The following is a 27,974-nucleotide window of genomic DNA, read 5'->3' as shown; positions in this document are numbered from 1 at the left end:
TTCTACCAAAACCCTCATTTAGGTTGTTATTCTGCAAAAGTAGATATTTGAAGCTTGTAGCTTTGAAACAATGCGATTAGAAAACGTCACATTTCCACTTATAGCCTTTGGTTGCGTTATATCAACTTTTGCAGTATATGTACGTAAACTTTGATAAGAGGAGAAGTGAATCCTCGGTATAATAAATGTATGAGATCGTATGCAGTTTCTGACCTGGAGACTGATTTCTCTGTTTGTCTATGAGATGAAATGTCTTGGACTACAAGACTTGGATGAGGAAGAGAGAAAGACAGATATAGAGGAATGTACAGAGGAACAGAGTCTTGTGCAATTATGATTTTTTCCTCTTTCCTTAATAAAAAGAGACCCAAAATGTATTCACTGAAGGCACAAAACACTATTAACTCGCTTCCTTCCAAAACCCTTTCCCAAAAAATGTGGCATGGTCCAATTTTCTTCCCAAGAGTCTGAAAATTGTCTTTAAATAATTATGAACCAGAAACAGCAGCCAACACACTGATGAGCTGCAAACCGACAGAGAGAGAACCACAAACTGCAAGTCTAAGAACTACAAAAACACACTAAGTAAAGCAAGCTACGTCCTACTTTCACACACAATCAATCCCGTCTGTCTTTAACCAGCGGCATTACATTTATCATGGAGAGACTCCAAGGCCGGCATGTAATCCTAGAGATAGTAAAAGATCCTTTAAAGAACTGTCAAAATGACTCATTTAGAAAGATTAAATGAAGACTATATTACGTTGGAAAGAGTCTGTTGATATTGACAGGAAGTCTCTCCGTGATGAATATGCTTTTATTCAGTTTGAGTTTTTGTGAAAGAAGCTGACTGAGAACTTGTCAGAAAGCAAACAGTGAGAACAAACGCAATCCAGCACTTTCTACATCTCCTGCTTATCTCCATTTCCCCTTCTCGTCTTTATCTCCTCCCGTGTTTCCCTGGCTTGATCTCTACTTCCCTTCTTTTCCACTCTCCACCTCGGTTTATCATTTCCCCTTTTATCTTCTGCACCGCTTTCCCTCATAAGACAGCATTCCCTCAGTTCTCTCCCCCGATCTTACCTGCGTCTCTTCCCCCCGCTGCTGGAGACGGGTTTCGGGGTCCTGGTGGAGACGATCTGACAGTGGACGGTGCCCAGCAGCAACATGAGCCAGATGGCTCCAAACACCTCGGTGGTCGGTATCCCATGAGGCTGGGGGATGATCGCGTACAGGGCTGCTGCTGCAACTGCACGTTTGGAAAATGGCATCCATTAAAAAATAGAAACGGAGAAATCAGATGTTTAAGTTTAAATGTTGTTTGCAGTTCTTCACAGCTTCAAACTTCATCGTTTCCAGATGTTTGTGGAGACCAAAAAGCGGGTAAAGATTCCACGTGTGATGCTTCGTCTGCTGGATGTGCAACTGAGCAACAACAAATGACATAACGGCTGCATCTTGGGTTTGTGTATCTGCACTCTGGTGCTCAAAATGAACTTGATGAAAATGTGGTAATAATTCAAAAAGGGAAGGTTTGCGAGTGTTGTTATGCGGCATGTGGGGGAAGTTAGCAGGAAGGGCGGAGGGTTAGAGAGAGAGATGAAAACAACAGTCTGCTTTCGACGGGGCTAAAAAGGGCCTCGTGGTGTATGTGGTGCAAAACACTGCTCAGACATCTGAGCAGCGTTTGTGCAGATGTGTAGGTGTAACCTGGGAGTACACTGCGCTTTCAAGATATTGTGCATACCGCATGTGCGTTCTAAGAAAAGCTGCAGATAAGACGCACAGCAGAAGCTGTTTAACATTTTGTGAACTTGGTTTTCGGTAAAAGATTCAAACATCTAATGAGGTTAACTTCAGCCGAGATACCAGTAAACACTGACGACGATGCTACTCGAACTATGTACACACACACACACACACACACACACACACACACACACACACACACACACACACACACACACACACACACACACACACACACACACACACACACACACACACACACACACACACACACACACACACACACACACACACACACACACACACACACCTTGCAGCAGATAGAGAGCCAGCAGTAAGAGGTAGATGGTTCTGGAGGTAACCTGGATCCACCATCGATAAAAGAACGGGAAGAAGACGACTCTGACGATGCCTTTCCGGGTCAGGGACGTCCACGGACTATCTGGTTTGGCCTTGGCAAACGCTGAACCTGCGGAGGAAGAGAACAAAATACACACACACACACTTAGTTTCTGGCTTAATTAGTTAATTAATTATTTTTTCATTTCTGCAGATCCATCCCCCTCTTTCTATTCATCCTCTCTCCTGTGTGTGTGTTTTATGTTCTGTATCTTTTAGCTTTTGCAGAAAGCCTCTGAGGTATCTAATCTAATTAGCTTGATGGAAAGGAAGTTTGCACACACACAAAATATTTTCTCACCTCTAACCAAATCCACGTCTATAAGGTCTGGTTTGACATGTCCTGTCTTCTTTGGCTTGTTCCTAAAGCCCTGCAGGGGGAGACAGAGCAACACGGAGTCAACGCCAGACAAGGAAAGAAACAGAGAAACACATTATTAATGTACACAGAAACACACACACAGGAACTTAACTACAGGAGGCTTCTCATGCACTTTATGCCTTCATGAACACACACACACACACACACACACACACACACACACCATCAGTGTTTGAGGAGGCACACCGTGCATTGAGGCTCACGCGGCTAATGGCTCTGAATTCACTGCATTAGCATCTACTCGCACATCTACAAGATTTAACTCAGCACGACCTGGAAAGAGGTTTATACACATTACAGCATTGAGTCGGTCTAAATGTTCATTCATCTCACTGAGGTTTAAAGTTATAGCTTTAAAGTTGGTGCTTTGTGCAGTTTATGAGCCTGGGAGTAAAACTCCCCTGTGGCACACTGGCTTCCTGTGCCAACCAGTAACTTCCTCCTGTAATGGTATTACACTGTGTGTGTGTGTGTGTGTGTGTGTGTGTCACTGCTAGGTCAGCTGTGATGACAAACTGTACTGAAACTTTATGAGCAGCTGTAAATTATGAAATTGACATGCTATTTGGTGCAAGGACTGCCTTTCAGTCAGCGACAGCAGAAAATAATAAATACAAATGAACAATTAAGTGTGTGTGTGTCTGTGTATACTTGTACAGCTATCTTTGTAAGGATTTGAATTTGAGTTTTAGACCAGTCCTCACTTTGAAACAGACCTTCAAAGGCCTGTCTGAGGGTTTAGACCTGGATTCAAGGTTCAGGTTAGAGTTAGTTTTAGGTTGGGGGTCAGGCATTGAGTTTAATTTAGTTTAGTTTGCCTTAATTTGAGCACAGAGGAAGAGACGGGACGGGGAGAGGGGACGACGTGCAGCGAAGGGCCACGGGTCGAATCTGAACCCGGGCCGCTGCTGTAAAGACTGGGCCTACCAGGTCACCCGGACATTTAGTCCTGACTGTTCGGGTAAGGGTAAGGGGCGTTAATGCATCATGTCAATGAGTGTCCTGACAAAGATAGAAGTACAAGGTTGTGTGTGTAAGTGTGTGTGTGTGGTTAACTACAACAATGCCCGAGTTACTATGAGCAGCCTGACAATAGCTTGGTTTTGATGAGGTTTCTTATCAATGGCTCCGAGTAAACAGAGACCACAGTGCTGTGTATTGTACAACATGTGAACACACACACTTGTACTTCTATCTTGACCAGTCAAAATTCCCTTTTAGACGACATTATTTAGGCGATTTTCATAACCTAGTCTTGTCTAATCATTTAACATTCATATTGAATAAAGCAAGCTATCGACGAACATCTTTTGAGTATCAGCACCCAACATTAAAGACAAAAACCTTTCAATCAATACTCTGCTCTACTCGAAGGCACATTTTTCAACACTTTACATTTTCAGGATGTAAGTCACATTCAACAGGACTGTGAAATGACACAAATCTGTCCACTTGGATCGGAGTGGCTCATTCTAATATTTACATACAGGCCAATCAGGTCTTGTGTTATCAGTAAATGGCTTGATGGGGGCCCTTATCTTCAAATAGCCCAACCAGCAAGCTATTATGCAGTGTGTGTGTGTGTGTGCAGGGCTAAAAGAAGCCGATCAATAGCTTCCTCTTGGCAGTAGCTTTACCGCAGCATTAAAGTCCTTCACAAATATCTCGCCTGGCCAGCTCTTATCTCTGAGAGACTCGGAGTCTCTTATCTTTATAAACTAGTTTCTCCTCCAGTTACAAGCTGTGATGTTGCCTCGGTGACCTGGTCCAACATGCATGAATGTCATTCATTATCAAGGAAACAGCACATATTTTAAAATGTATTTCAACAATGAAAATACGAACACAAACCGAGCAGGCTATGCTGTAGTTTCCCGTTTGTACCAGCGGGTGGCGACTGGTTTTCCTCAGCAGAGCCGTCTGTTATTAGACATCTATTGTGCTTTTGAAAATTAACACTGTACATAGTTTTTAAGAAATTAAAAATAGTAATCTACAGCATGATAAAGACAGCTGTATCCTCCGCGAGATTAAAAGGACAACTTGGTTATCTACATTTTCTATGAGGCTATAAACATTACGATAAAGAGTTCACACTGTGCATCTATGCAAAGATAAACTCTGCGCTGTCTTCTGCCGATACAAGCTGAGAAACCAATTACTCGAGAGATGAAGAACCAAGGTCGCAGCCTCGTGTTTTATGTGTGTGTGGACTTTGAGCTCATTAAAGACAATGTCTCTCACCGCCGTTTACAGGACAAGAGGTACAGTAGGCAGGAAGGAGGAGGTAGACGTACGGGGACAGAAAGCAGATATTGCTCATCAGAGGCCATCTTTATACAGATGTACACATTAAAGATCTCCTGTCACAATTATTCATTTAAAAACAACTAAACTAAATGTAATCCTGCCCTAAAAATACAGAAGCCTACATCAGGTACTCGGACCCAAATTTGGGAATGTTGGTTAAAAGAAAATCTCTCGTTCTCTCTGAGAAGGGAGGTGAGATGTCACAGCAGACAGGTGAAGAGGCTCTAGTTTCCACAGCTCTGGACTAAGAGCTTCAAGCCACACACACACACACAACTCTGTCCCATAAACCTCTCATTTAAACCCACTAAGTAATATCATGGAGCACTGCACATGGGGGTAATTATTATGTATCGTACTCCACAAGAGCCAAACAACTCTGACGGCCGAGTTGTATTTTGGGTAATGTCGGCAGGTGGAGTCCTCTTTTGAGAAAGTGGAAGAAAACCACCTCTTAAAACTGAACGTAAACGTGACACAAAGAGAATCTTGTTTTCCCGTTTCCATTGACAATACCTCTCTGCAGTGTCTCCACTTCCTACTACTTCCCTGTTCCTGGTTTAACCTGCTTACATACGACGGTTTGGAAAATCATAGCGCTTAAGATCCCAACAAAAAGCCACAATTGTGTAGATAATTAATATATGCCTTATTTTGTAGTGTTGCTGTATTATGATATGATATATTGCTATGTGTTAATGTCGCATTCAACAGAATAAAATATGATAATTAAACAAGGAAGACGAGGGAGCAAATGCACATGTCTGCTAACTAGAAGCTGGGAATGTACCTCCCTACCTCAGTTTGTTTGGTCTATTCCCGGAGGAACACACAGAAATGCAGCCATATAACCCTGAAATAACAGCTTTGTCTTACGTCAATCTTTAAATTTGTGCTGACCTTCACGTCTGCATTGTTGCAGTTCTTTACACCCTGAAACTGCCACCCTGATCACGTGACTCATGCTAATCCGTCTGTGTGCTCAGTTCCCTTAATTGTCTGGGTGCAGCTAAAAAAAAAAATAAAAAAAAAGACAAGTTCTTCCTGCAGCCAATCACGAAGCAGTGTTGCTACAGTGTGACTGCAGAGTGGGGGTTAATAAACACATGGCGACTGAAATGAGCGATCAAACCAACCAATCACGGTCTAGCTGGCTACAGCGTGGGAAGCAGGTGTGCACTGTGGGACAACAAGAGGGACGTCCTCCCCCGCTGTATACTCACCAGAGAAATAAACTGCAGAGAGAAGGAGGAAAAGACGGATGGAAGAAGAGGGGGATGGAGATGAAGAGAGGAGAGATGGGCATGTGGACACCCAGCCGGGAGGGCAGAGAGGAGAGTGTTAAAAAGAAATCATTGGAAAAAGAACTGGCAGCATGGTGAGAGACAGCAAAGGCAATAAAATGAAGAAGAGGGAGGAAGATGGAAGAGTGAGAGTCAAAGAGGAGACGAGAACAACTTGACAAAAAGGGAGCCAGAAGAGATAGAGGATGAGGAGAGACACTTAGACGAAGCAGAGCACAGAAAGAAAAACAAACAGGAAGATGAAGAAAAAGAAAAGAAAGCCAACAATGAAACAAACGTACCTTTATTTCCCGCTGCTCCACTGACTTCTCCCATATCTGTTGGTCATAGGCGCCAATCTGGAAGAACAGACGAGAGGAATGATTACTGGTGAGTTGGGGAGAGACGAGCAACAGAAGGTTCTAGTTTCCAGATGCACACGTCATCGTCTAGAAGTAATGCTCCGAAGCACAATAAAAGGTTTTCTTAGACGCAGCACAAAGCTTCACTTCCCTTTAATAAAAGGATTCACGTATAATTAAAAAAGTTAAAATCAAAGTGAACTGCCAACGCCCCGTAGCCACATCATCATCATTATTTCAAGACGGATTATATCCCCATAACTACAGATATTCAGTATTGTGATGAGTCGGCAGGAACAGATCATTATGGTTGGCGTCGTGTTGTGTTTGGGAGTTCAGGATTTTAAAGCTCTTGCTTCACATCTGGAGCCGTCTTGATCTCATAAAACAAGTTGGATATTTACAACCGTGTCACTACATGACCGGTGATGAATCATTTCACCACAAATTAGGATTTTAACGTATCAGTGTTTATTGTTACCGAATTTTTTTTATTAACCCCTTAAACCCAGTTTTATTCCACACAATACGCTCGTTAAGTAGCTTATTAAAAATCCTATTGTGCCGCAACCTTTGACAATATTACATATTCGGTATCAACTTGTTATAAGCCGTCAGTGAAACTACATTTACAATGTTAACACCGAGTTAAATATTCAACCCGTGACTCAATGTTTTTATAGTCTGGATGTCTAGTGTGTCATTTTATACACATTTCCCCAAAATGCTCTTTTTGTGACTTTCTGAAAAAGAACAAGATATCTTTAGCATTACTTTTCCATATTATTAAGGCCATCTTTGAACTCTCTACAGTTCTGTTAGGCTGGAGTTGAAAAGGTTAACATAGTTTAGCACTAACCCACACCTGCTGAGTAGAACACATCTGACACACAATCAACACAGTGTTATCTACAGTAAGCATTCTTTCACCGTCACCTCTCCGTCTCTACGTCGTGCTTTATTGTCTCTAAAGTTGAGTTAAGAACCTGTGAAACTGGTCCAATAGAGTCATGGCCGACTGGAAGAAAAGAAACCCTCTCTGACAGTATGATCTACACACACACACACACACATGGTGAAGGGGGAAATGAGACTCTGGAGAAATGCATGCAGCACCACCTCTCACTGTCACAGAGATCAATAGACCTGCAGAGTGTGTGTGTGTGTGTGTGTGTGTGTGTGTGTGTGTGTGTGTATGAGGCTAGTGGAGTGGTTACTACACACTTATGCAGAGTGTGTTTTGATGAGCGCAGTACAACACAGAGATGGACCGTTATCGTGGGGACTAGATGGATCTGTACCTAGTCCAGATATCGAGCCCTGAGGACGCACAAAACAAACGCACTCCCAAGATCAGACGGTGCCAATTTCAGCACGCCAGTGGAAAGTCTGCATGTTTAATGAGACGTCATTAAACATGGTTAGGACGAGAAGAAGAGGAAAAGGGAGGTCAAAGACGAGCAAAGAAGAACATGAAGAGAGACGGAATAATGGGTGGAGAGAAGAGAAAGTGTTCATGATGTCATTTAAAAGGCTTCTTTTATAAATATCTTTATATCTCTCTCTCTATAATAAGTGTTTGTGCCTTTACTGAAATAGCCCAGACGACTATTTAAGTTCATCCGTTTCCACGTCATGGACACAGAGTTAGCAAAATTGGAACTTAAACACACACCGGAATATATCAGGCCTTTGATTAGCCATTTCTTGTAAAATTGACGTTATCATATCATCTACAATACTGAAAACAGATACTACACATTAAAGCTCTCAGTGTTATTATAAGTACTATTTCTGCTACAGGAATGAACAGCTGATCTATGAGCTATGACCCCAAATGTACTTCTTTTAGTGCCGCGATACGTTCTGTTCGTTCAGCAAAATAACTTGCAATATAAAAATCTGACAATCTGACAACCTGACTGGGACTTCTTGACAAACGTGGGTCCTGAGGCTCCACCAGTTGTGAACAAATGGGATATTCTCGGCACCGGAGAGCATTAAATCTGACGTCCGTCTGACTGATTATCTGTCATTTGGGCCGGCTAATTTTCCACATCATTCAACCTATTAAAAAAATACACACACACACACTGGAGTGTATGCGGCGGACAGCCAGAGGGCAAACATGAGCAGACTACGCAGCAGGAAGATGAAGAAGCAGAGAGGGAGAATATAAAGGAGGAGGGCAGCTATGGACAGAGGAGTCATTCTCAGACACGTACAAATCCCTCGTTACATCGTGGCGTGATGCCGTAACTGAGATCTGACCGAGTGGAATTAACACTGGAGATCCTCTTATCCACACACACACACACACACACACAGTCTTTGAATGATGAAAACTAAAAAAATGGGGAAGGAGACGAGGACAAGTGTGCCGCTGCGGCAGTGCTGGGGTCACCATGACGACGGATGGAGGAGGGAGGAGGGGGGGGGAGACAGAGGGAGGGCGGGAGGGGGATTATGTCGGCGAAGCAACAGAGTTATACAACAACTGCCTCTGCAATGGAGGGCGTCTCTCTCACAGAGATGCTGGTTTGAAGAGGTTTGTTTTGAAGCGCGTCTCCAGCAGATGATCACAAGATCAACACGTTAACAATCGTGTATCAGTGACAATCATTTCCATTCAACTGCTCTATGTTATTGTAGATGAGCTGGGGTTCAAACTCGTGGCTTCCAGTTAACCACAAACTGGATTATCAGATACTAGTGGTGCATGTTGCCTTTTAAACACACGCACACACACACACACACAGTCTTGAGTGTTGACTTTAAAGCTGCTACACAATGGATCAAAAAGTGTCGTAAAAAAAAAAAAAGGTGCAACTCGTAGTGATAAATCAATAGAGAATCATCACCCAGCTCTGCTCATTGTTTTGGTTTCAAAGCGCACGACTTCATTATTTCGGTTCAGTCTCTCGCGCCTGTTATTTCCAGTCACAGCAGGTAGCGGGGATTTTTTTGTACACACTTTATAAACCTTGGTACTCTCCACTGTGGACCAGGCTGTGATGGAAAAATCACGGCTGCTCGGGGAGTCACCTATGTGCACATGTCAGTTGAGGTGGGGTGAGCTTTGGCACTATAAGAAACGCACAGAGCTAGCTGGTGTGTGTACAAGGATACTCATATTTTAGAGCGGAATGTGCAAATTACTGAATGAATCAATTGTTACATTTCAAAACTCTGGATTATTTTCATTATCCGTCCATTTGTCTTTTTTGATGAGTCATTCATTCAAGATATTCAGTTTACAGAGATACAGGATATGATGTTCAACAAACTGGATATCAAAATGAATGACAGTTGACTTATCAATTAATCAACAAATAATTTCACCCCAAATCCCCAAAACTACGTGCTAATCTTCATCAGTCTTAAATAAATTTTTTTATATATGAACCTCAAAATTTCCATCAAAGATGGCGTCATTAAATCTGTGATCTCCTACGAGGCCGGAAGAAAGAAACAGTAAAGGTGTGAATGAAGTGAAGACTCAAAAAAAAGGATGAAATGACTGGAGACCCGTTTGGGTCAGACAGCTGGTTGTGGCGGCAGATTAACCCTCTGCTGCGTTTTCATGTGTGACCGTGTGTGTGTGTGTGTGTGTGTAAGGTCTATTTTAAGCTCAGACAGGTGTGTGTCAGGTTGAAAAATCCCTCCACTCGCTTAAACGTAGAGGCTGGAAACAATAACAATAGAAGAAAGACATGTATAGGAAGGTGGAACGAGCCAATTTCTGTTCCTTTTTTTGCTTCAAAAGTGATTGAAACAATTGAAATTAGATTATCGAAACAGTTGTCAATTCATTTTCTGTTCATCTACTAATCGTTTCAGGTCCAATATTACTATTAATAACTGGAAGATTAGAGCAAATGAATAAGAGTCGACCTCAGCACTTTATGCCCGTTTTGTCTGGAAAGCTGTCGGAAAGAAAAGTCCAATAACTGTGGGTGCATTATCCAGATTAACAGACATGTTTTGAGGTGAAAGAAAGACAGCTTTTGATATAATAAATGTTATATAAATAACACAGGAAGCTACTTGATAGATCATGTGTTGTCTCTCTAAATACAGTCATGTCCTCCATACACAGACTCTTCACACCGAGACTTAACGTCCACAGATCTCGCCCACATACCAAGGATATGAATTAAAGGTGCTTATGTCCTAAAAAAAGGCCTTAAAGCCCACACAGGAATAAACTATAAGCCGATGTATTTAAGCTCAAATATATCACCGACATGCACACAGGAAGCTGGCAACACTAGACTTTTATTAAGCACTGTGTGTCAGACATTTAGAAAAACAAAAAACAAGCATGTCTGTCTGGTGCTGTAGCTGATCTAGACTGCATGGCACCGTGGTGGGAATAAAACACAACACAGAGTCTATATGCAGCCGGGTCTGCAGGAATAGCGCAGTCAGGAATATACTGTGAGTCATAGGAGCGTGTAGGCTGGAGAGAAGAGGATCTCTGCAATGTCTTCAGGTCAGTGGGACTTCAGGTCTCATTACAGCGCGTTGTTGACAATGCACAAAAAGAAACCTGCCCCATCGGTTTGAGACTTTTCTACCATAGTTCTAGTTTCTTAATGCTAAACTCTCCTGCTCGCTCTCTCTCTCTCAATCACGTGTTTGGCATGAACTTGACGGAATTTTTTCGAGCTGCAATGGACCCGCCTTTACCCGTCGAGGCTCGTCTACCTGCAGCGTTTTGGTCAGCCCGTTAATAGTTAGCAGAGAGACAATATTTGAACCATTGGAACAAAATCATCCTGTCCTGTTGACTCAAACAGCACAGACCTGAAAGCTCCGGTTATGACGTCTAGCAGAGAAAGTGTGTTCTAAAAACACGGAACTTTACTCTGAGAGAGACGTCAGAGACAAAGGCGCCCTGAGGACAGCCAGACAGGTGCCATCTGCTCATTAGAAAAGCTTTTCTCACAGTCATGACTCAGCGGTTGTCATCACTGGTGCGTCTCTGTCCAGACAAGCTGAGCTAGACGCACACACACAAGACACACAATCAAGATTTATCAAAAACAATTAAGAGAAAACATTGATTTTCAGTTTTAGATCTTGGACTAATATTACGGATCTGCAGAGCTGAAAAGGTCTAATTAAAGACTTTACCTGCAATTAAATTCAGGACTTCTTTAAGAACCATAATAAAGACGCAAAGCTGAGAAAACCTGCTATTTTCAATTGAAAATAGTAGTTTGTCTCGAGCAGACAGCCGTGTTTAAGAGTTCAGACCTTTAATTAGAGGCTCTAACTTCTCATACGAGTCATCTTCAGAGCGATCGGATTCCAGTGAAAGCTTAAGTTGACGTCCACGTCTGCCAGGTGCAAGCGAAAGATCAGAGAGCGACAGGTTGTGATGACGGGACAAAAAAAGAGGTCGAGGAGGAATAACAACAATGGACGAGCAGAAGAGGCCTGAGAAGAGACAGACGGGGTCGTGACGGACAGACGGGTTTGTGGGGACAGACGGGTTATGTGGGGACAGACGGGGTGTGTAAGCCGAGAGCTGCAGGGGGAGCAGTGCTGGAGTCCAGCAGAGGATCTGATATCTGAGACCATGGAACAAGAAGACACACAACACCGGCCTGGTTTCACACTGTGCCGAGCGGACCGACTCCGCTGCTGCTGACAGCGCCGAGGAGGTCGCTGCCAAAATACTGCGTCAGAAAGAGTCTGCACACGAAAATGTAATGACTTTTTTTTATTTTTTGTAACTCTATATCTTGCCGTGTTAAGAAAAATGAACAAATGTTTCAGCTACAATGACAGACCTAATTCCATATTTAGGTCATGACAACGGAGCAAACTCAGCTTAAGAAAACAGAGATGCAGCTGAACGTTGACTTTGTTCATGCAAAGACAACATTGACAGATGAAGGATTTTTCAACAGCTTTTTTAACTTGTCCAATGTGGCTCCCTAGTGACACTTTATTTCCTAAAGCATAGACGCAAAATACTAAACAGAACATAGGTTGCAAAAATACCACTGCCACAGATATTTTAATATAGTTTTCTTGGTTTGTGAAAGGCAAAAACAAACACACAAGCCAGCATGTCAATGCAAATAAAATAAAAAAAAGTACAGCGTCTTACCTTTTTCTGGTACCACACCACAGCATCTTTTACTTTGGAAGCCATTTACATTCCCCTTCTCCCCGCCTAGGGCATCTTAGACTGGAAACACACAACACACAGGGGGAGAGAGAGCAGTGTGAGTAATGAGGAGCACAAGAGGAGGACTGAGGTCTATATACCTGGTAGGAAGGTGTGTCCAACTGATGAAGGAGAGAGGGAGAGAGAGAGGGAGGGATGACCCCCCCTCCCTCCCACACTAGTATTAATAAGGCCAGCCATCTCCCTTGACACCCATCTTACAGAAACAAAAACTGTCTTTCTATTAGCCGACCTGGTTGTTTCCACTGAATCACATTGTGACACAAAATTACAAAATTACAGTCTGAGTGTGATTACACTAAGATGTCTTTGAAACAGGATCGTCTGCTGATGTGAGCTCGTTTGTTGTGGTTAAAAAAAAGAAAGAAAAAAGGAACCAGAGCAGACGGAGTTTTAACTGGATCCACTTTAACAAAACCTGAGCTTCAAATTGCATTTGACACGGAGAACAGCAAACTCCCACTGCTTATGTGGGCTCAAACGTTACAATTAGAAACCTCTCACACGTGGGTGGAGGTGGAAGACGAGGAGCCAAACGTTTGGTTAATCAGAGCTCTCTCTCTCTCTCTCTCTCTCTCTCTCTCTAAGTGCAAAGTGTTGTCCTGCTGTGGGAGTGATGGAGGGGCAGATGGATGGAGAGTGATGGAGGTCTAAGGACAGCAGCAGCTTACCGGTTTCCCCTTTGGCTTCGTCAGTTATCAGGAGATATCACTCAACACATTTTTTTTTTCTCTTATTCGTCGAGCTTTCCACTCAGAGTTTGAACCTTAAAGAGTGAAGACGTCCTGCTGTGCATGTGAAGACTCGTCGGGTAGTCAATCCCTCACATTTGCGTCTCCAGTGAATTATGAGTCACCCTTTTCCTTCTAATATCTGTGTGCTTAGAAGTGCCACTACTCTATTTTTCAAAATAAAGCCAATTGTGTGGCCATCTGCAGTCTGTGCTGCACTTTACTTTGAAAGAAAACGTGTGGGAGGGTCATAATACTGGACCGTTAAGTCAGCTCCGCAGCTTATCTTCCCACAAGCGAACCGCAACAGTTTAAGTGTTTATAAGTCGCCGGCACAAACAAAATGAAGAGTATTAACTGCAAGTGTGTCACCGTCCTTGTGTTCAAAGCCGCACGCGAGCTCGGCGTGTCAAGAATGTGAGAATGTGAAGCTCAGCAGCAGGAAGGAGAGAGAAAAATGTCTACTGTGAACCTCTTTAACGTCGAGCACGGACGTCTGCCGGTGTATCAACTAAACACACCCACAGACGGTAAAGCACCAGCTGATCAACGCACAAAACTCTAAAAATCCCTGTATCGCTAAATGCTGCATGCACGCTGCTCATGAGGTTGCAGAGTCGTGAGTGCATTTCTTCCTGTGTGTGTGTGTGTGTGTGTGTGTGTGTGTGCACTTTTGCCCAAGAAGGCCAGAGACATTTTTAGCAACAGGAAGAGAGTATCTTGCTCGTCGTCTACGATTATCCCTCCTTCCTCTATCTTTCACTGCTGAACGTCTCTATTCTTCACATATTATGCACTCGTTTTTTGCGGTTACTCATAAAGCATATTTAGTTCAACTTAACAGGGGGATGCTGGTATGCACTATGCTGGTTTGTCCTTTTTATGTGCAGTGGTTACACAAGTTAATGTGTTTACAGTGTCAATAGAGGCCTTCATGTTAAAACTTTTGGAGAGACGGAGATAGAGGCCATAGAGGCGGTGAAAGAAAGGGAAAATGGACAGACCAAGAAAAAGGGAGGAAGAAGGAGGATGTATGTAAAGACCAAACCCCGTATGAAGGGTGAGGAAGCAAGAAACGTTTCCTTCCTTTGTTCACATAAACACGAGAGACAGAAAGAGTTTACCTCTCATTCACACTGGAGAGTAACCCAACCATCACACATTCACAAGCTTTTTTTGCTGCTCTGAAAAAAGATTCAAACTTTTCGCAATAAGCAAGAAATTAAAAATATTAGTGTCATAGGACTTGTGTTGGCTAGCTTACACATCAGAGGAAGAGAGCAGCTTGTAATGAGATCAAACTAATGTCGCTGATGAAACCACATCAAAAAGATGCGTTGGTGTCCAAATACTGCAGAGCAACGACTGCTGCTTTGAAGAGATTGCACAACAATCATAAGCATGACCAGAGAGAGAAGAAGAAAACAGACATTCATCCAGACAGACAAACCAATAAGAGCTACACCCCGTCATTAGTGGAGCAATGTTTTCTGTTTTTAACTCTCAGGCAGCTTTAAGGCTTCACATCCTCACCACGTAGCTCTGTGGGATGCCGGCACTAACTCACACACGTCGCATACTATTGCCTAATGTGACTTCATACACAGGATTAGCTGTAATGCGCCGGGGTGTTATTTATGCTGGAAAACATCAGGAGGAAATAGGCTCGGTGAGTTCTTTTTCCAACACACATTTTTTCCAAAACCACACATTCAGTGTTCCCAAAATACACTCTGGTTCGCTAAAGGAGTATTTAGGGAACGGAGCCGAGAAACCAGACGCGCACACAGCTGTTTTCTCTTCAACGCCTATGAATCCTGTGACCTATATATATATATATATATATATATATATATATATATATATATATATATATATATATATATATATATATATATATATATATATATATATATATATATATATATATATATATATATATAAATATATATATAAATATATATATATATATATATATATATATATATATAAATATATATATATATATATTTATAAATATAAATATATATTTATAAATATAAATATATATTTATAAATATAAATATATATTTATAAATATAAATATATATATATATATATATATATATATATATATTTATATATTTTTTTAGGTCACATATATAATGTCTAGGAGAACCTCCTAGATTTGAGGCTACATTTCTGACCCCAAATCATATATTTTAAAACTGTTTTAATGAATTCCTCTCCAGTTCATTTTCATACCGATTACTCTGCTCACGGCAAACTCGCATCAACAAGAAAGCTTCACAAACGCACGGCCATTACAAAGCTCTCAAAGAATTCAGTGAGCACACTAACACACAGACACGCACACGCACACACACACGTCTGCAGCCATCAGGCTGCCAAGTCTGTCCGACCAATAGTCTGTCTGAACTGACCCATTTACAGAAAGAGAAAGAGAGAGAGGTCAACTAAGACAGTGTGTATTATGAAGGCCACAGTTTATATGAGGACTCTTTTTGTGACCGTGTGTGTGTGTGTGTGTGTGTGTGTGTCTTCATGGGGGGGGGGGGGGGGTAAGAGAAAAGAGAGTATAAAAAGCGAGCGAGACGTAGAAGACAGGGCTCAGCCGCCTCCAACAGATGGACTATTTGTGTTGCATATTATATCACAGTGTGTCTATAGTTGAGTTCAATACAAAATGTTTCATATCTGGATTGTTTTTGTGAAGCTGAGCTCCCTCATATTGGAAACATTCTTTTGGTAAATAAAAAAAAAAACAGGTTATTTCCTGAAGCTAGATGGTTTGTTGGGAGCGTCCGATAACACTCAGCCCAGTGTTCAAATAGAGCAGGAAGTGATTTTAGAGCGCAGACACTAACTAAAGCACCGTGGGGACAGACTGGCAGTTTGCAGACACTCCTGTTCTGCCTTCATTATATTGGATAAGTCACCGGTTTCAGCATTTGAATGACATAAGAGCCGCCTGGCCTCCGTTTAACCTTTAGACACTTCTTACACTCAATCACAGCTCTTGGTTTTCACCGCTGTGTTTCCGAGTGTGCTCGAGTAAACATCATCTCTCTGACGGGCCAAATGAACCTCTGACGACTATAAAAAGGAATCTATAAAAAGGCCGACGGTGGTGCCTTCAAATTCCTCCAAGTTCTTGAAAGTTCTTGTGTTCGACTAACAAACCCAAAGATATTCAGTTTATTATCATATGTTGAAAGAAATGAAGCAAAATTCTTATTTTTCAGTTTTAAAATCTAAAACTTTGAGTCTATTGGGATTTTCCAGCCACACAAACACACACATGCACAAAATCACTACACTAAATGGGTGTCGAGAGGGAGGGCGGGGTGAGTGTGTGTGTTTGTGTGTCTAATGGAAAGTAGGTGTGTATGTGGAAGTCATGCCATGTTTTTTTTTCTCCTCATTTCATTTAAGGTAATTGGTTACGCAAGCTGCCACCCGTGCCAGACATTTTAATCCGACACCTCACAGCTACTCTCTTTCACTCTCACACACACACACACACACACACACACACACACACACACTCGCTCTCTTTCAATTCTTAATGTCTCACATTATTGCAAATGACTCGGATTGGTTTCCCGTAACCGGTTACATTTTGCTCTCGGTTCCAAGTTGTTAAAACACCTCATTTGTGAAGCTCCGACTACAACGTAGCTCTCATTAATATTTTATGTGCTCTCTTCTTCTTTATTAAGAAAAATCACAAGTCACGAAACATTCCGGCAGTCAAGAGCGCCTCCACCAATGTCAGAAGAAATTATTACAATGTTTATGAAATGTCATTTAAGGGTTATTAAGCCCTGGGAAAAAACATTTGTAATGACTGAAGTGTCTGTTTAAATAACGCGACACCGTTTCTGTGGAAGTATCTTAAGTTGAGCAGAGGAGCAACACGTTAAGGTCGGTACGCTTCCTAAACCTTGTGATGTGCAGCTACATACGCTCCTTCGTCATCGGAGGTTTTAACATCACGTGACAGGCTTCATGTGCTCTCTATATGAAACAGTGAACGGGTGGGCGACCTTATAAATCTAACAGAAAACCATCACTGTGGCTTCATCCATGGAAGCGGCTAAATTTAGCCTTAAAAAACTAAAAAGAAGCAGAACGTGGCAGTTTAGATGTAAACTGAGCTTGAAGCAAATACTGCAGGAAGGTCCTCGGACGCTGATCTCTATCAGAGGAAAGCTGTTTCACACCGACCAATGACAGAGTAGCACTTTTTACGCAGAACGTCAGAATAGAGAAGACGACTCTTCTTCTTCTGCTGCTTTTCTATCAGTGTAGTGTTTCTCTGGGATGTCTAATGAAAACATGAGAGGACAAGAGGAGACCTCCACCATGAGTCTGGTAACTCGTGATGTGTAACACAAGCTGCTCTCCCTCTCTCTCTGGGTGCTCCATATTTCATGATGGGTGCAGGTTACATCTCTGAGTTGGGCCAGAGGGGGGAGGGCGTGAGTGTGTGTTTAAGTAAGTGAGTGTTTGTGACGCTGCTCAATCGACGGTGAAGGGTCGGAGGTGCTCTGAGAGTGTGTGTGTGTGTGTGTGTGTGTGTGTGTGTGAAGCAGAGGGGTGGGGGTCAGGTTTTCCATATTGTAGGTGGAATCCCTGACAATCTCAACTGACACTACACTTGACCTATACAGGGCTTGATGATCATATAGTAACAGCACACACACACCATCACGCAATGAGCAGTAAAGCATGAAATGAACTTCAGTCTTTAATCTCACCGAAAATCACAAACAGCCTTTTCTCTTCAGGGAGACCGTCTCAAAACGTCCCAGTTAAAGATCAAATCAATCATCTTATGTATATAATAATTAAATCATGTTTCTATCTATCTATCTGTGTATCATTCGGAGGTTTTTATCAAATTTGTGACAATAGAATACATTTCTGGAAACACTGAGTCACATCAATACAGACGCAGAACAAGAAAAAGCCTCGGCTCTCACGCTCCCCTCAGAGGGGCAGTATGGCCTTTTCCACATTCTCCTATTTTTCAATCAATCTTTCTCACGCAGACATAATAAACAGTACTCATGAACTACTGTGTGTGTGTGTGGGGGCAGCTGACACCCTCTCAGCAACAAAACATAAGTTGTTGAAGCATATGGCGCTCATACAAAAACTGACTATGTGGGATTTAATGTGGGGGGGGGGGCTACAAACTAGTACACACACACACACACACACACACACACACACACACACACACACACACACACACACACACACACACACACACACACACACACACACACACACACACACACACACACACACACACACACACACACACACACACACACACACACACACACACACACACACACACACACACCTCTTGTCAGGCCGCGTAGCCGACTGGTGTTTCGTCCTCACAGCCAAATCAGGACAGGAGCTGGACATTTGGAAAATAGGGAGAGAGAGAGATGGTCAAGACTTTGTGGGAAAGACCACATTTGAGATTCAAAGCAATGACTGCGTGTGTCGCACACAGATGAAAACATGTCATTCAGAAGAGACACACTTCATTTGGTCAATAACTACAACTTCATCCTGTTTGAAAAGGGGGTGTGCAAGTGGACTTTGACGAGGTTGCACATTGAAGCTTCAGAACAGCATGTCTCTTGCTGAGCTACACACACACAAACGTTGCCTCTAGACACAGTATGAATTCTCAGAAACATTAATGAATAACATCAGGCAGCAAAGAATCCCAACAGTCGACCTTTTCGAACAATGTAGCTCTTGTGAATAGTCAGAAAAACAACCGGCATCACAGTGGTGTATAAAGTACCCAAAATCCATACTTGAGTAAAAGTAAAGATACCTTACTGGAAAATGACTCCAGTAAAAGTAAAAGTCACCTATTAGAATACTACTTGAGTAAAAGTCTTAAAGTATCTGATATTTATTGTACTCAAGTATCAAAAGTAATTTTCTGATATTAAATGTACTTAAGTATTGAAAGTAAAAGTACAAGTAAATGCTGTTAATAAAAAAGCAAAGGGTCAGAATTTTGAGAATTATGAAGTTTATTCTTTTAAGTGCTGTGGCACCATGACCAAGGACATGGAGCTGTGTTGAAAATAATTGGGTTGGCTGTGATCCATCCAGGAGCAACAATGTTCAACATAATATATTGTACATAAGTATACTTTTGCATCTACTATGAACTTAACATCATAATTCTCCGAAAAGCAATATGACACTATGAAGGAGTTGTAACAGTGTGTTTATAAGTATGCTCATTCCAACTAGAGGATGTAGAGGGCAAATGCATAATATTATGTTCAGCAAAGAATATCCACTTGATGCATCAGGTCAGTGTTTTGAGAAAGGACACCTGCCTTGTAAACTCCTATGGGCCTGATTTGAACACAATAGGCAAAAGGTTTTGCTCAAGTTGAATCTGCAATTGGGCGACTGCTACCATCATAACTCCATCTGATCATCCACAAAATGACTCAAATATCAAAACATGATCAATACTAAAGTAACAACCCAGTCATTACTGGAAACTGAAAAATGTCCTGTTCATCTTCAAAAGACAATTCTACTAGAATGTAGCTTCTTTACATGCTATTAGAATGTAAAGAAGCTACATTGTATCAGAATGTAACTTCTTTACATTCTAATAGAATGTAGAATGTAAAGAAGCTACAATGTAGCTTCTTTACATTCTAATAGAATGTAGAATGTAAAGAAGCTACATTGTATAGAATGTAACTTCTTTACATTCTAATAGAATGTAGAATGTAAAGAAGCTACATTGTATAGAATGATTCTATTGAAGTTATTCCTTTTTTTAAATGCTTTAGACGAGTCACTAATCACTTTAAAAGAGTGATTATAGCTGATTTAACTTACAGACATGAGATTGATCTTCTCATGTCACTCTCTTTATACAATGATATAAATTCATCCCCGTTTTATTGATATCTTACGAAAAGTTACTCCTCATTTTTCGTGCGTTTTTCCTGCAAAAGTCCAGCAACATGAGTCTGTTTTCGCTTGTTACACGCATACTGTCTTTTCAAAATAAACTTCCATCTTCACAGGAAACAACTAAGGTTTAGGTGATGAAACTACTTAGTTAGGTTTAGGAAAAGATCGTGGTTTGCGTTAAAATATCTACGGAAGTGGCGTTGCTTAAGTACGGAAGTCACGTCACAAATAAATCAACATTGGCTTCTCGTTTCACGCACGGCACAAACTGCGGCCTCCTGGAGGAAACACCAGTGTTTGTTTGACCCATCCACCTCTCCTCATCCCACCGTCCTGTGTGGAGTTCTACTCGTGTTGTCGCTCGCTAGCTATAGCATGTAGCATCCTGGGCATCACTGGGAATCTAAACACCGCGGCTTTGAGAGCGCTTGTTTTGCGCATTAACGTGATTAACCAATGATTTAACTGATTCGCCAAACCTGCTTGCTTGCAGTCTCTGTTCCACCACAGTCCCCGACGTTGGTCTCATGATTCATTTTGTTTCTAAAGATAGATTTGATTTTGTAGCGAGTAACGAAGGTTTCAGGGGAAATGTATCAGAGTAAAAGTATCAGTTTTCTTTGCAAAATGTAGTGAAGTAAAAGTAAAAGTCAACAGAAATATAAATAGTAAAGTACAGATATCCAAAAAAACGACTTAAGTACAGTAACGAAGTATTTCTACTTCGTGACTATACACCACTGCGGCATCATCACCATCAACATGTTCTTTGTAGTCACCAATTATCCTTCACGTTTCCTGTTGATGACAGACTAACGAGGAGGGTAACTCGTAGTCACACTGCACTGTACATCTCCTTAAAGCTACAACGAGGAACTTTCATTTTGCCCCAAAGGACGAAAGCGGTTGAGTCTCTTTAGAAAACTGGTCATTTTACTGCAGCAGGGTGCGACAGTCTGGCTCCACGCAGACCTGGTTCTGGTTCTCCCGGGCCTCCCTTCCCCCTCCAGCGGGCCCAGCAATACGGCCCCAGTTCTCCAGCAGCGTTGGTGTTGGTTCCCAGCATGTTGAGGCTGAATTTGAGGGGGGAAACCGTGGCTGATTTGGGTATTTTTTACTCTGCTGCGAGGTGCCAACCACTGCACCACCGTGACGCTTTACCCTCCTGTGACATGTCAGAATGTCTTCTGTGTGAAAAAGGCATCTGTCCACATGATCATCAGCAAACCACATTGAAGCATTTCTACAGTTAACAAGTCCAGAGTCAAACCAGCTGCTACAGATCCCCCATCCTATCTGTGACACTTGCTCTCATAGACTTAAACCTGAGCAGCAATGGCTCATCCGAACACAGCGCTCTCCGAGTTATCATTAACTCAACCCGTCAGTCCACTGCAGCACCGCAGAGCTCGTAATGGGGCACTTCTCCACACCCAAACGGCTATATTTCTATGAAGTATATCGCTGTGCTGCAGGCCATTCTGCAGCTGTAATAATACAACACGATATGGCGGTCCGTGTTGTGATGTAACTACAGTGCAGCGGGTGATGTGACCAGCTCTGCAGGCAGATTGAAGCTGCACAATGAACACAGCATCCTCAAAGAGACAGGCAGAAATAATGAGAGAGAGAGAATAAGTAAAAGAGAGACAGACTGGGAGGACAAAGACATACAAAGGAACACGCTGGTCAGACAATAGACTACAGTCTGGCTCTATGGATGCTAGAATAACACACACACACACACACACACACACACACACACACACACACACACACACACACACACACACACACACACACACACACACACACACACACACACACACACACACACACACACACACACACACACACACACACACACACACACACACACACTGCTGCGTTGACTGACAAGTGCTGGGCTGTCAATCAATGTCTCAAAGGCTATGTAGTCCCATCCACAAGTGTGTGTGTGTGTGTGCGTGCAGGTGCGCATTAGGGAATCCCAGGTCTGTAAAGTAACCCGCTGAATGAAACACAATGCCGGTCTTGTCCACATACTATAAGCAGCAGCAACGGTGATTTCATCTCCCGTCTATCGACAAGTCACAAACACACTACCTGTGTGCAGCTTCCTGCCGTTTCCCACTGAACTATACGACATAGGTGGCACCTCGTGGCGAGTTACATACCCGACTGAAATCAAATTAGTTTGCTTCATTGTTACAAAGCAGTGATATTCATAAGTGTTTCATTTTTAGAAATAGTTAAGTACGTCTTGAAATCTTATGATTACACAATGCTGGCACACGTGTCTGATTTGCATACTAGACAGTATGCAGGTGACATGAAAGTATTAATAAATGATTGGCTACAGCCCAAGCACAGTCTCGTCCAACAACTGCGACAGTAGACGGTTAGTTTCTGCTTGCGTCATTGTTTTAGAACTTGATTTACTAATCTAATACAGTGTGATCTGGGTTTTCTGCTCTTTCAGCCTGTATGGACATATTTTGTGTACAAACTACAGGTTTGATGGGAAACATAGTCATTTAAAGCTTTATATATTTGTCTGTCCCGGCTCTGCTGCACGTTAACATTATGGATTTGTACACAGAACCCAGTCAGAGTAGTGAGGACCGGTTTATTTAGGGGTGACATTATGATCGCAATGGAAAATGTGGGTGAGTGATGACAGCGTTAGTCGGACACGAGAACAGACGGGCTGGCTGGATGGCAAATCATGTTGGATAATCAAGTGACCTGCCAAACTGTGAGCCTGACCGCCTGAGATTGTTTCCCCCCCACTGCTACCTCAGGGACACAAGATAAGTAGAGGGAATATATATATATATATATATATATATATATATATAATGGAATAGAGTAGAATCTAGACCTGAAATAACCTTAATCCATTAGTCGACTGACATAAAACCCATTATTTTAATAATTGATTGATTTTGAAGGTAATGTTTTTAGTAGTAATGCAAGCTTTTAACATCTTCCGGTCTCTGAAATGTCCAGATGTATTGGTTTCCAGGCGTCTTCCTGCCATGCAATGTTTTGCATAGCTTAAGTCTAGTGGCCTCACTAGTGAAGGAACCCAATAAACCCACTCGGATCCTTACGCATCTCACCTTGTGTGACCCATTAAGTAGGTAGATCACACAAAATAGCAATCATTACATAGATAACATTTGGTGTGTGTGTGCCAGATTATCTGTGTTAAGATTGTTTTTGTTTTTTAAATTATGAAATTAGATTTAAGGTGCCTCACCGTGGGGAATCCTGTAATGGGAATAATGGTTTGTTGCTGGTATAGTAGGATTTAGGTGAGGCTAGATAATGGTAAATGAAAGTGAAGTAGCTGAGTCGGTAATGTTACAGCTGTGAAGTAACGTTACAGTGTGTCCTTCACTCCTAAATAGGACATCACGACCTGTGCAGAGCTATGAATCAGTTCAAAGGCAGCTAACCGCGTAGCTAGCCTCCGTTAGGATGCATTCACGGTATTTTTTTTAAACACTTTCCATGGTTTAGTTCACACACGCTGCCCTCCTCATGACGCTAGCTCAGGTCACGCTAACAACATAGCGAGCTAGCGTTAAGCTACCGGCAGGCACAAAGAGCCCCACACAGCTGGCCCCATTAAACCCTGATCAACATGCAGCCGCTCAGTCTTACCTCTTTTCCAGAGACGGAAGCTCCAATGTCCCTGCACGGATCCACACTGCGCTTTATAAACGTGATTAACGCTGCACTGAGCTAGCCAGCCTGGTGCCTGGTGTCTGGAGGAGATGCTCGGTGTCTGCTCACCGATGTTTGAAGAACTAGCTTTTCCTTTTCAGGCTCTCGTACTACAATACAACTTCAGCCCTGGCCCGTAAAACACCATATAAACGCGCCACGAAAAATAATGTAAGCCGATAAACGTCGGCGATGAAGTGTAAACGACAGAAAGCGGGCTCACGTGACACTCTAATCAACAAATTCACCTAAAAGCAAATACATATCAGAGCCTAATTTCACCGTTTAATGTGGTGTCTCGGTAAATCGCATAATACACACAACCACCGTGAGCGGTAGATATAACTTTACCGACCTCTAGTGGACTTTAAAACACACTACAGGAACAAAATAAATGACAACGAGTTTGCGCTTTTACAAAAATGTTACGGTACGACCCAACGCATGATGGAGACTAAACACACGTGACGTAACAAAACCAGCACCAATTGGCTTCCAGAAGGCGTGGCCACAGATAACGGACCCTCCGTCTGTTGTCGTTAACGGACACGTCTGTTGACAATCATGTGAATTATCAAGAATCGGTGAGTTTTTGGTGTCGCGTTGTGCCGCACAGGGAGACGGAAATGACGACCACCGATGTAGAAACACGCTGAAGTAAGTCAGACGATGTCTCACATTAAAACACCAGCTTTAGCGTCATGCTATCGAGCTATAAAAGCTAGCTGCTAATTATAACACAAGCTAACTATCGATGATTGAAAGTAATTGATTTAAAATTGATGCTAGATAGTATTAGTGGCATGTGGTTGGAGGTGTTTATAGCTATAATCAGCTGTTTTCTTGCTGGAGTCACAGTCATGAGTGTCTTAATTGTGTGTCTCCAGTCAGTGAGATGTCTCTGGCTCAGAGGGTTTTGTTGACCTGGGTCTTCACCCTGGTCTTCCTCATCATGCTGGTCCTGAAACTGGATGGGAAGGTAAAGGTTTTTCTCTCCTGATGCCTGTCAGTGTGTCCTTATAAGCTTCCTATTTGTTCACCCTATACTTTAGCAGTTTGGCCATTGACTGGTGTGTTTACTCAATCCCATCCTCTCAGGATTCACATCTTTTCACCCGAGCAACAAATGGACCCATCCACACTGAAACAAATGGTAAATAATCACCTTGTTTATGTCTATCTTCTCCCCTTTCCTTCCTCTCCAGGTGCAGTGGAACTGGTTCCTCATCTTCCTCCCGGTCTGGGTATTCGACGGCATCCTCATCCTCATGCTTGCCATCAAGATGGCGGGCCGCTGCAAGCCCGGGTACGACCCGCGCAACGGCTCCCCGGACCTGCGCCTGCGCACCTGGTACCTGACGGCCATGCTGCTCAAGCTGGGCTTCTGCCTGACGCTGTGCGCCAAGCTGGAGAAGCTGGCCGACGTCAAGCTGACTTTCGTGTGCATACCGCTGTGGACCATGTTGCTGGGGGCGCTGGTGGAGCTGGGGATGAACATCTTCCCTGAAAGGAGGGAGGCCTAGGAAAGGATGCATCGTTACACACCAACGCAATCATCAGTTCAGACATTAGTATTCATTTTAAGAAGAAGAGACTTTGTGTAGAAATACAAATCAGTGTGTTCAGACCTCGGTGGAGTCTGCTGTCTGTCCATTCGTGTTCAAAATAACAAAACAAAAAAATGGCAGTATTTTCCATACGAAGGAATGCCAAAAGGGGATCAACTGTAAATGTATAAGACTACTGTGAATCTAACACTGGAAGACACAATAAGCTCCTCTGATGTTTGCTTTTTGTTCTGAAGATGTTTATATATATATATATATATATATATATATATATATATATATATATATATATATATATATATATATATATATATATATATATATATATATATATATATATATATATATATATATATATATATATATATATATAAAAAAAAAAAAAGCTGGCACGCCTGCTCTCATACAGAGCACCACACAGGGAGGAACTGAGTGGTGTTTAGTTGTGACTTCCTGTATTTCAGTTTCATAACATTGACTATCAACTCTTGGTACTCTTGGACATTTTGCTACATTATGCTTCAGGTATTGTGTGGCTGTATTTAAGCACAAACTTCTTTTCATTCCCGATACTGTGGAGATTAGTTGGCCAAATATTATTTCACAAGTTATAAATTAACTTGAGGTGTTGAAGCGACGACGGCGGCTCGGATTAGCTGCAATTGCATAATTTAAGAAATTGTTGACATAAAAGCATTTTCCCGCGGGCTGCCCTCCCTGCTCTGTACAAGGTCTCTTTTGTAAATCATCACGTGCTCCATGAAGATCACTGAGCTGTTATTACTGTTGGTACAAGGTCCCTAGGAAACATACTTTGACATGTATGAAGATAAAGAACACGTTTCTTACTGTATATTATGTTTAACTATTAGGGTTTAAATGTGCATCACAATACTTTTATCAGCAGTTTCTAGTGTTGTCATCATGGTTCCATATTTCAACTTTATGGTACGGCTGACACTGCATGAGTGACATTTGTTTTGTGCCATTCAATTGTTTTTATTAGTAATTCAAAGACATTCTTTGCACTGTGTTGAAATGAGGAGTAAGTGATTTGATGAGTCGAAAGTGTTTGATATTTAATGCACGTCTCGTAAAAAATAAATGGATTTATGTACATTGAACTGTGGGTATTTGTCTCAAACAGTCATGCAAATACACATTCAAGTATTTCCATACTCAGAAGGATCGAGTTAGGTACCGGCTATATAAAGCAAAGTATTGTGGGGTTAGCATGCTAGTTGCTAATGCAAATTAACTTCAGCCTGCTGCACTCGTCCTGCAACATCTAGTACTATGTAAAGTACTATGCAGTAGTACATTTACTCAGGTACTTTTTCATAGTTACAATGTTGAGGTATTTGTTCTTTACTTGATAGTTCCACTACATTTCATTTAAATATAATACTTTTTACTACACTACATTTATTTGACAGGTAAAGGTACTGACCTCAAAGAAGTGAAATGACCCAATCTTTTTTAAAAAAAAGAGCAAATAGAGTAAAAAGTAAAATAAAAAAGTATTACAAACTTTATATAAAGGAGTAAAAACCAGATCCAAACTAGTACAATGCTACCTAAAGTACACATTGAAACATCAATATATACTATATAAAATACTTTTGGTACTTAAAAGTATATTTTTCTGATAGTATCATCATTTTACTTATGTAAGAATTTGACTGCAGGACTTATACATTTTATAGAGTATTTTTATATTTTTGTAAAAGCACTTTTACTTGTGGAGGGTCTTAATACTTCCTGTATTCAGTGTTTTAGGGGTAGGAAATGTAGTTAAGCCCACATTCATTTCACAGCTTCACTATTGAGGAGTACCGTTTCTGTATAATTAGTACAATGACAGTCTGTGTATCTCAAGATGTTTTCCAAGTATTCCCTCCCAAACGCTCTCTCTCTCTCTCTCTGCCCCAACTTCCTGCCTCACTCCCACTCCCCAGTCTGTAAAGGTCAGCTGAGCTCCGCTGTTATTCCTGCTGTGTGTGTGTGTGAAAGGATGAAAAGAGAGTAAAATAAAAAGGCTGTTTTGAGTCGCAGTTGAGCACACACACACACACACACACACACACACACACACACACACACACAATTATGGGGCTCTACTGCACTGTGGTGTGTTTGAGTCGTCTGCTCACATCTCGCAGAGTAAATCTGCTGAGCTCATTGCTGCAGACTGCAGTGAGTGGGCGGCTTGCATAACAGCAATACACAACGAGACCACAAAGGCGGGTATACGCCACACAAA

The 27,974-nt window shown here is 41.9% G+C and overlaps 2 protein-coding genes across 4 annotated transcripts in view; one reads left to right on the top strand and one right to left on the bottom strand.

Moving 5' to 3' along the window:
* The window catches only part of LOC142971074 (protein PHTF2), a 31,900-nt gene extending 7,652 nt beyond the window's left edge, over positions 1 to 24,248 (bottom strand). For 2 of the 3 annotated variants that reach the window (XM_076111677.1, XM_076111678.1), the window contains exons 1-7: positions 24,081 to 24,246; positions 18,799 to 18,858; positions 12,610 to 12,690; positions 6,426 to 6,482; positions 2,450 to 2,519; positions 2,060 to 2,218; positions 1,084 to 1,249 (exon numbers count right to left, since the gene is read on the bottom strand). In XM_076111677.1, the coding sequence (XP_075967792.1) occupies positions 1,084 to 1,249; positions 2,060 to 2,218; positions 2,450 to 2,519; positions 6,426 to 6,482; positions 12,610 to 12,654 (497 nt within the window). In that variant the 5' untranslated portion in view covers positions 12,655 to 12,690; positions 18,799 to 18,858; positions 24,081 to 24,246. Of the gene's footprint in view, positions 1 to 213; positions 268 to 1,083; positions 1,250 to 2,059; positions 2,219 to 2,449; positions 2,520 to 6,425; positions 6,483 to 12,609; positions 12,691 to 18,798; positions 18,859 to 24,080 lie in introns of all 3 variants that reach the window. The other variant, XM_076111676.1, reaches the window with a different exon arrangement.
* A 403-nt stretch (positions 24,249 to 24,651) lies between these two features.
* On the top strand, positions 24,652 to 25,968 carry LOC142971017 (transmembrane protein 60-like). Its single transcript, XM_076111589.1, has 3 exons — positions 24,652 to 24,800; positions 25,031 to 25,122; positions 25,349 to 25,968. The coding sequence occupies exons 2-3, from the start codon at positions 25,039 to 25,041 to the stop codon at positions 25,664 to 25,666; spliced, it is 402 nt and encodes a 133-aa protein (XP_075967704.1). The 5' UTR covers positions 24,652 to 24,800; positions 25,031 to 25,038; the 3' UTR covers positions 25,667 to 25,968.
* The last annotated feature ends 2,006 nt before the right edge of the window (positions 25,969 to 27,974 follow it).

Source organism: Anarhichas minor, unplaced genomic scaffold (assembly GCF_050575085.1).
Source record: "Anarhichas minor isolate MPS153535 unplaced genomic scaffold, ASM5057508v1 ptg000045l, whole genome shotgun sequence".
NCBI lineage: Eukaryota > Metazoa > Chordata > Actinopteri > Perciformes > Anarhichadidae > Anarhichas > Anarhichas minor.
The sequence above is the reverse complement of the archived record's forward strand: the minus strand, read 5'-3'. Positions and strand labels throughout refer to the sequence as shown.

What these genes read in the sequence shown, in the direction of transcription:
- LOC142971017 (XM_076111589.1), top strand. Translation starts at nt 25,039, where the DNA reads ATGTCTCTGGCTCAGAGGGTTTTGTTGACCTGGGTCTTCACCCTGGTC. An exon ending in TCCTGAAACTGGATGGGAAG is followed by an intron (nt 25,123 to 25,348) that starts GTAAAGGTTTTT and finishes CTTCCTCTCCAG; the next exon opens with GTGCAGTGGAACTGGTTCCT.